The sequence below is a fragment of the Eurypyga helias genome, unplaced genomic scaffold (assembly GCF_000690775.1).
Source record: "Eurypyga helias isolate BGI_N326 unplaced genomic scaffold, ASM69077v1 scaffold24119, whole genome shotgun sequence".
Lineage (NCBI taxonomy): Eukaryota > Metazoa > Chordata > Aves > Eurypygiformes > Eurypygidae > Eurypyga > Eurypyga helias.
Window position 1 is genome coordinate 1 of NW_010270426.1, and position 9,537 is coordinate 9,537.

General features: G+C 40.1%; 1 protein-coding gene across 1 annotated transcript; it reads right to left on the reverse strand.

The window, feature by feature from the left end:
- Window positions 1-3,002: 3,002 nt before the first annotated feature.
- On the reverse strand, window positions 3,003-8,209 carry AK3 (adenylate kinase 3). Its single transcript, XM_010158446.1, has 4 exons — window positions 8,093-8,209; window positions 5,642-5,814; window positions 4,718-4,836; window positions 3,003-3,357 (listed from the first exon to the last, which is right to left on the reverse strand). The coding sequence occupies exons 1-4, from the start codon at window positions 8,154-8,156 to the stop codon at window positions 3,234-3,236; spliced, it is 480 nt and encodes a 159-aa protein (XP_010156748.1). The 5' UTR covers window positions 8,157-8,209; the 3' UTR covers window positions 3,003-3,233.
- Window positions 8,210-9,537: the final 1,328 nt, after the last annotated feature.

Below are 9,537 nucleotides of genomic sequence, written 5' to 3' on the forward strand. Positions count from 1 at the left end.
GGGCACAGGTGAGGCTGCATCTCGAGAACTTTTTTCAGTTTTGGGCCCCTCACTACAAGAAGGGCATAGAGATGCTGGAGCATGTCCCGAGGAGGGGGACGGAAGGGTCTGGAGAACAAGTCTTAGAAGGAGCGGCTGAGGGAGTTGGGGTTGTTTAGCCTGAAAAAAAGGAGGCTGAGGGGAGACCTGATTGCTGTCTACAGCTACCTGAAAGGAAGTTGCAGAGAGGTGCAGGTTGGTCTGTTCTCCCAAGCAACAAGCAATAGGACAGGAGGAAATGGCCTCAAGTTGCATCAGGGAAGGTTTAGATTAGATATTAGGAAAAGCTTCTTCACTGAAAGAGTGGTCAGGCATTGGAACAGGCCATCCAGGGAACTGGTGCAGTCACAATCCCTTGAGGCATTCAAGAAATGTGTAGACATGGCACTTGGGGACATGGTCCTGTGGGTATGGTAGTGTTGGGTTGATGGTTGGACTAAATAATCTTACAGGTCTCTTCCAACTTTAGTGATTCTGTGATTCTTGTTCATAAGGCTAACTTCAGATTTTGGTTTTTTTTTAAATCAAGTCTTATTATGGCCAGAAGTATCTGATGGAGGGATCTTGAAGTACAAGGGTTAGGCTAAGACTTCAGTTTAAATAAAAAGTTTTGTTGTAGTTCATATAGGGTAAGGTGTCATGCAGAGTTTCAAAGGTGTGTCCTTTGCCGTTAAACTGAAGTGGGTTTCTGACATTGCTAATTCAAACAATTAACATGGAAAATCATTAAAAGTTTCCTGTTTGAGGAGCTGGAAATTCAAACACTATTTCTAGACAAGGCACTCCACAGAACTTCTGCAAGCCCAAATTTACTATGCTTTTCTAACTTGTTTTTACAGCAGTTTTTATCTTTAAAAATATATACTGCAGTTGCAAGATTCCGGTGAAGACTGTATCCCAAATAATGGTGTTGGTACACACTCTCAGTCCTTTACTGTATTGTTCACATTGAATAAGGTCCAATAGTCCAGATTCTAACAGTTTACCTGCAGTTGCTAATTCAGGCAAAAGCTGTGCTCAGATCTAGGTAATTTTCAGCTTTGGCTGTACCAGAGAGAGGGAGAAGTCGTGAGTCTGCAGTATATACCAGATTGAGTATTACTACATAAGCAGAAGCAAAAGTAGGGACTACAGATCCACTGATGGAAGTAGCTTCCTGTGTGCCTTGTGTTCTCTAGCAGTCCTTCTGCAGACAGACAGGATGAAAGACCAAGCAGCAGCTCTGTCTCAGATGTAAATTCGAGGTAACAAGCTTCAATAGTAGTTGTTTTTTTTTTTTTAATTTGACAGATACTCCAGAGAGGATATGTAAACACTGCCTCCTCCTTAATAATTAGTTAATTATTAAGGGAAACTAATAAATTAAGCTTATTTTTCAACTGTTACGTTCAAGGGTAGTAAGGACAGTGTAGCACAGTGCTACCATTGGCAGTAGAGCCACATTGATCCAGCAACCTGTGATATTTTAAGTTATTTTTATTGTTTCTAAGGGGCTAAAATTGGATAGCATGGGAGTGTTAAATCATAAGTAGATTCCCACCCCCGTCTTCTGGCTAACTGAAACTTATGTAGGCTGGCAAAAAAACCAAGCATACCTGCTTTTTATTGACATCAGAATGCGTAAAGAGAAGCAGTACATCAGGGTTTCTCACTGTAACGTGGTAGCTACTGTTTCTAACCGTACTTCTTTAGGGAAGTGCATCTCTAAACTCACTCAGTCTACAGCCTCCATATAGGCATTTCTGAAGATGAAAAGTACAAGTGGCCAGCCTTCTGGCAAACTTTCTTTAAAATGTAAGGGAAGCTGCTTGCAGTAACAGCTGCTACCCATATTGTTCGCTTACAGTAATGGGAAGCTTTATAAACTCTACAAGGCCCATCTTTTTTAGATTCAAATATGTCTCAATATTGATAATGCTAAAACTAGATGTGCAAATGTAGTCCAGGGTACGTCAGCACCCCAGCTCTGTGGTTGTTTACAGTCAATGCCAAAGGAGATTGGGACGTGCATTAATAGGACACAGCTACTTCAGATGGTGCCTAGGCAGAGTTCTTTGTTCCTCTGGTTTTGCTGACCCATCTTGAAACACTTTATCTGGTTGGCATAAAAAAGGGGTAGGAGAGTTTGCTGAAAAATAGAAATGTCTGCATTACCTGGACAGTTAAGTGTGGCCTATGGAGGTTTGTAACTCCACTTACTGAGTGAATAAACAAATACGAGACCTAGTCAGAGGCATGAATTAGTAGTATGAACTCATGAAAACCAGTCCAATTGCTACAATAAAACTTGCCACAGTAATATGACAAAGTTTAATAATTTGACCACTGGGAATCCTGGCACCAGCATCAATGAGCAGTTGTTTTTTCAAATACATTAGAAAAGAGATGCATTCACTAGTCAAGATGATGTAGCTACAGGCTTACCAGATTACACTTAATCTGTTCGTATTTGCTGTCTTTTTACTAATAAAGCCTTACACTGCTGCGCAAAGACAGGCTTTACCAAATGTGTTGCACATCATTGAAACTCTTGAAATCATTGAAATTTCTTATCCCCGTAAAATAGCTGCTCTGTGGGCAGAAATGTAAACAGAGAAATAAGGCAAATCATCCAAGCTGGTGTTAAGGGTAATTTAAGCCCAGCACAATTGAACTAACACTTGTGCAAGCAAAGCTAAAAGAAAGTGACCATCTTCCATGACAACAACCTATATGTATGCCATTTCTGGTCTGAAATGGCAGAATGGTGGTCATGATTCCCCACAGCTTCTGTCTGGTCCCAACTAATCACACATTCAAGAAACATTCTTTCATGTCCTTATTATTGATTTGCACTACATCTTATATGTGAGTAAATCAATCAGTGTGCTTTGTAATTAAGCTGTATTCTGAAGTGTTTCCTTCACCAGTCAATATTTGCAAACATAAATACGAATGTCTGAATAACAGAAAAGAGTAGCTGGTTTTGTTGAAGTCAGTTACTATATTATAAAAATCAGGTATATTTAATATTAAAAAAATCAGCATTAAAGTGAGAACCACAGGCAACAAAGTTTTATTGTAAGGCAAGTTAAGGATAACAGTAGACTTTAATCATTGATTAGTCTGGTAGACTACTTAAAGAAATCCTTAGTTGCTGAACCTCGTGTAATCAAGTGTGAGCTGTGACAGATGAGCAGAAGTTAGATCTGTTTTCACCTGGGAGTGTTGGCATCTTTCTGGCTTACATCTGGCAACTTGGTTTGGAGGAAAGCATAGATATGTGGCCAGATCTGATTGGTTTCTGTTCCCGAAAAGGATTTCAATAATCCTTTTTTCCTGAAGAAGAAAAAGAGCAAAGCATTACATAAGTCAGATTGTTTAATTGTTCCATGATCTCCACCTCACTTCAAGATTGCCCTGGCAAGAGTGTGTGAATATGCACGTGATTTAACACAAGAACAGCCACAACATTGGGAATGCAGGCTAGATGTGCATTACTCTGTTCCTCAAACCATGATCTATAGGCCACATCAGTTCATAACACTGACAGCCATCCACAGAGTACTTAACAAAGTGTGAAAAGTAAAAAAAAGAAGTAGCAATACAGTCCTACATCACATGCTACACAGCAGTCATCCAAACAACTGTGACTAACCCAGGTGTTCCAGAGTTACAACTGGAGGATCAAAGGTGCATCAGAACAAGCAAGTGAATCAGGCACAGCCAAGTTATTCTGAATTAGTTCTTGTATCTAATTTTATCTGTAAAGTATGTTATTATCAGTAATAATAGCTCAGGCCTATGTGTTACTGTGGTACTTTGAGGCATTTTCACTTCAGAAAGCTATCAAAGTCAGGATAGTCATTGCCAGTCCAGAAAAATTCCTTTAAAAGTTAACCACCTCAAAGATGGAGCTTCTAGTCTTTTGCTCAGCGGTTTTGGTGGAGCATAATGAAGGGGGTGGATGTGGAGATAGAGAAGGAACAGTCACTTCAGGATGTTGGCAAAGAGAGTTCAGTTTCTTTGTCTAGATAAGACTACAGAGCTCTGAATGGTGACCTACTATTATCTATATATTAACAATGTAGTATTTGCAGCTTTACATTAAAAGAAACCTTGTGTATAATTTTGGCTTTTAAGAGAACTGACAATTTGTTACCATTTCACAGTGTAAATGGCAGTATTCTCAAATAGCTACTTTTCCCCCTAGTCTTGCTAGCTGTGACTGTCACACCCTGTTCTTCACCCTGTTCTTAGAACAGCCACTTCTAAATCCTTTTTAACACGTTTTCTACTTCTGTATCACTTCTTGACCCCTTGCCCTTGTTAGGAAGGCTTCTGCTTATCCAGAAAACACTGTTAAATCTTTCAAAAAAAAAAAAAAGGGAACAGTCTCTGTTAACTTCCTAACCAGAACAGCCCTGTCGCATACTGAATAATGCATAGCGCTCTTTGTAAAGCTGAATATGGCTTCTGTGAAAGGCTCTTTCTCTGAGCAGGCTCTTGAAGAGGTTTCATGCAACAGTGGAAAACACTCATTTTACTGGGTGGATTTCTTATGAAGTTGATGAAAGATTCACTGCTGCCAATACCATGTTCACTGTTGCAGTATCTCTCTAACTGGAGAGATCTGTACCTCGCTATGCTAATGTAGAAAAACCTTTTAGAATGTGGAAGAATAGATTTTACTACTTACCGATAATATTCTAGAACAGGTTTTGTTTGTGCATCGTAAGCTTGCAGCCTCTTGATAACCGTCTCTGGCTTATCATCATCACGCTGAACAAGTGGCTCTCCAGTAATATCATCAAGGCCCTAGTCATGGTTAAAAGCAAACACTGGGGTATATTTCTTATTTCTGCTGAAGTATGTTTTATGTAATTTTCTATTTAAATTATGATCAGTTTCCAGTTAGTGTAAGTGCATGCTTACGAATGCAGTTTAAGATGAGTTGCACTAAGGCTAAATCAAATTCCTCAAAAATATTAAGGTAACAATATATAATGATTATCCTCAGGTGTACTATTTCCTGTTTAGAATGTCTTAAGCTGTAACCTCTTGATCTCTTGAGCAGCGTCCCTGACTGGCAATTTCTACATCTAATTTTGCAATACAAGAACTATTCCCTTGAAAATACCCATCCTGGTTAAATATAAGCACAGGGAAAGCATTAAGTGGATTTTTCTGACTGATGATTCAGCGTGCTGCCTAGATAGAAAGAAGGAGTTCTCTGGTGGAAGTAAAAGGAAACCACATTTTGGACTGTACAGGCTTCAAACTTGCAGAACACTTAGAGAATATGCCCAACTCCTGTGTCAGTGAGCAAGACTGAGAGTATTGCAGATCAGTGAACGGTTTTAACAAGAGCTTACAAAACACCATGGTGTTTCATTCTGCAGGGGACAAACACATTGTCCATCAGCCTGAGCTTCTATCAGGTCACTAATGTACCCTCAGAAGCAGGGTGTTACCAGAAAAGTCTGTGCTCCTAGAAGATGAAATTAACCTTTTTCTTCCGAGCTACTGTGTTTTGCAACAACATAAGCCAGCAACATTTTACTGCAATTACCAAAAGCAAGGCAGCATTTATTTAGTGCCAACACCATCGTGTGTTGTTTACCTGTACTTTGGGAGGACTGAATTCAAGATTGTAGACTCGGCCACTAGCAGGGTGGATCCAGCGTGCTGTGAGACGACATTTTATGGTCTCAAATGGCACATCCAGGTCAATCACGGTGTCTATTTGACATTCTTTATCGAGGGCTTCTGCCTGAGCAACTGTTCTGGGGAAACCTTTTTAAAGGAAACAACTGCATAAAAATCCGAAGGCAGAGTTATAGGGAGAATTACGTGGATTCGGTCATTACAGAAAATTGTCAGACAGAAAAAAAAAAAGGCATTGGCACACTGTAAAGGTTGAAAAGAAATCAGGTTTTCCAGTATTTTTCAGTGTGTCATGGCACTTTAACTTGTTAAGTGCCTCCCTGCCTCCATTTCCTCATTTCAGTTAATCATCTTCCCAAAAGTGTAACAAATAAATGCAAAGAGACTCCATACTTGTATGTACTACATACTACTGTGTTGATAGACGCATTGTGTAGACATTTCAAACATAAAAAGCTGCAGGCAGTTCACTCGGAGGTCTGGAACAACCTAGCAACATTTGTCACAACTCTTACTTCCACAGTGGTATAAGTCTGGCTTACGGAGGTGACCATTACAAACCTATTTTATTCAGTGTAGTAAGCCCAATATATTACAAGAGCCTGTAGTGATAGGACAAGGGGTAATGGGTATAAATTGAAATCAGGGAGGTTTAGATTAGATATCAGGAAGAAGTTCTTCACAGAGAGGGTGGTGAGGCACTGGAACAGGTTGCCCAGAGATGTTGTGGATGCCCCATCCCTGGCTGTCTTCAAGGCCAGGCTGGATGAGGCTTTGAGCAACCTGGTCTAGTGCAAGGTGTCCCTGCCCATGGCAGGGGGGTTGGAACTAGATGATCTTTAAGGTCCCTTCCAACCCTAACCCTTCTGTGATTCTATGATTCTATATTTACCAGAGGAAACCCAAGATTAATTTAACATAAAAGAGTAGCTTTAGAAAGAGTTCTGGAAGATCTAGCATATCAAACTATCCGCCAGCCTATGATAAGGCAGTGAAAATGGATATTTGGCTAAGTGAGCGTTCAAGCAGCTCAGCAACTCTATTTAGTTTGACCTAGCTGACCTCAGCTATTTGTTCTGAGTTGGACTTACCAAACTTAAGACCTTCTGGTTAAATATTTCAACAGACCAGTATTGTTCCCACAGCACCGATTATGCCAGAGCTATCCCCTAGTGTAATTCACTGAGTCTCATTACAAATGCTGATGGAGACAAAATTTCTACAAAGTTTAGTTTGCAGCTGCAGTACATTTAAAGTTTAAAGAAGGCAGCATATTAACATGTGGCAGAAATTGATTTATTCTCTTCTGGGCTCCACACCGTTCTGTTAAGAGTTGCTGCGGTGCCCAGCTCTACTGCTGTGCAGCCAGATCCACAAGGCTGGAACTCTGTGTACACAGGACATGGAACTAAAGGAAAAAAAGAAAACATCTGCACCTCCTTTTTGATTAGGTTTCATTGTGCTATTCAACTGTGGGAATTAAGCCTTTGTCTTCACAAAAGAGGAACATAACTGTGACTAAAGCCACCAGAACAGATCACTGTACTAGAAGCAATTATAATAAAGCACTAAGGGACAGAGAGAAATGTGGATTTTTCACGTTCCCTCTACATAAAAAGCCACACCAATAACTTTTTAGTTTTATCTACTATGACAGGTTGTGACTAGAATCTTGAAAACACACACATCTAGCCTACACACTATCTTTGTGCTACGCATCCAACTGTACTCTCATGGGCTGGGGTAACAAGACATTCAGTTCATCAAGACAGCAGCACATGCATATTCTTTACCCAGAATGCCATAGCAATGAGCTTACACTGCAGAAAAAAATCTACTCTAGAGAACAGAACCAAAGAGCAAATGAAAGAGACCTTTTGGAGCACTTAAGCAGTGTTTTTGTTAGTGATGTTTTGCACACTGCACTCACTGCTGCAGTACTTGTTTTCTGTACTTAACCTCGTTGCTGCATCACATGCCTACCTTTCTATTTAAATAATTCCTCAGCCCCATTCTTCAAGTGTTCTATTCCCCAAGGACTTTAACAAGAAAAGGCTTTAAAAAAAGATACTTCTCAATACATATTTTAAAGGGGAAGTAAGGCCTAAGAATTATCAGAATTGTCAGTTTTGAAATTTTATGGAGTGCTGAACTACCCTTTTCAACATGAATTAAAATCCCTGTAATGCTTTGAAGGTGGGGTGCTCCCAAAGCATTTTACAGCCAAAGAAACTGGGTCAAACTGCCTACTGAATGTTTCACAATAAGCTGGCGACAAATACTGTCTAGTTATTACAACTCAAGGATGGTTACTGGAGTGTTGCTACCCACGAGTGACCAACACACTACAAACTTTCCAGTGTCTATTTTCTCTCCATATGTCATGATACCCAGTATGCTAACTTACCATCCAATAGCCAGCTGTACCGATCCAGACCTTTCAGCTCTTTCAGCATTAGTTGTGTCATCATGTCATCTGGAATAAGACGCCCTTGATCAATGTAGGACTTTGCAAGGATTCCAACTTCTGCGAAAGTAAGAGAAGTCGCATTACACTATCTCTGACCTCCAGCAAGTGAAAAAAAGCCCACAAGCCTGCAAAAATTTTGTTTGGATCAGGATGGCACAGAACAGTAAAGTTGTAAACAAGACAGACGTTATGCCTGCTGAAATTCAAAACCAGTTAGAATCTGACCATGCAAATATGTGTCAGATTTCCACAGATACACAGATGTAGTAGGGCATTCAGCACAACTCTGTGCCCACACCCTCCAAATAATTTTACTAGTAGGTATTTGAAATATTAGGTTCCAAAAACTAAAATCAGAAGAGGACATTAGGTAAAAGAGTCTTCAAAAAAAGAACTTTAAAGGATACAAGTTCATTAAGATATCAGCCCTTGTATTTCCTGTCAAGAAAGTTAAGTTTCTCAGCTGAGGCTAGTGATTAACTTAGGACTTCACTATGAAGATAAATGCCCTTGGTATTTAAGAGAGCAGTATGCAGCGGGACACACTTGCCAGATACATATTTTTATGATTACTAGGGTTACAAGAGGATGTTTAGAGATGATGTAAAGTATTTACGGAAGTGTGTAGACACTAGTATTTTCTCATGGAACTGACTAACCTTTTATTACCAGTCATTTAGCTCACTGGCTCGCTAAAATGCTATCCACACATCACAGTTCCAGATAACCATGCCAGGCTACTACATGACAGGCAGCAGCATGCTGTAGTTCACCCAAATCATGGGTTTGGCTGGAAAGAAATTAATTTGCCTGGGTTAATTACCCAGTTATTTAAGTTACCCAGAATAGCAGCTAGATTGTTTTACTGCGGATCTACAGAAGCCTTTACTTGCAGCCAATTTGGATCTAGTTACGGTAAACTAAACAGAAGAGAAAATGGGTTGGACTGACATATCAACACCAGACACAACCACTTTCAGCAGAAGGCAGTGAAGAGCGCCAGACCCATCACTTGATGCAGTGTTGGAACGTGCAATAGTACAGAAGCTCTTCTTCAGACAAGGCAACTGGAAAGTGATAGATGCCATCAAGGAATGCAAACAGTAGCTTTGGTGCTAAAAAAAAAAAAAAAAAAAGGGACAATCTCCCCTTATTGGGTGTTAACATCTTCAGTCAGGCTTTGAAAAGTTTGAAGACCATTTAGAAATAGGCACTGTGCACCTTTGTCAGGCCAGGCAATCCTGGGAAAGAGGGAGAATCCAGTGTTTGAGACCTCCAGCACATCACAAACTAGAAAGGTGACAGTCCGTCTAGGTACCAAGTGTCTGACTCTTTTACCTACCTCCCTTCTTCGAGGTCAGCAAGTCGTACCTCTTTTATTG

Coding starts and splice junctions, on each gene's coding strand:
- AK3 (XM_010158446.1), bottom strand. CDS start 8,156: ATGATGACACAACTAATGCTGAAAGAGCTGAAAGGTCTGGATCGGTAC. Junction 5,815..8,092: donor GTACAGCTGGCTATTGGATG/GTAAGTTAGCAT, acceptor TCCTTTAAAAAG/GTTTCCCCAGAACAGTTGCT. Junction 4,837..5,641: donor TCAGTCCTCCCAAAGTACAG/GTAAACAACACA, acceptor AACCATGACTAG/GGCCTTGATGATATTACTGG.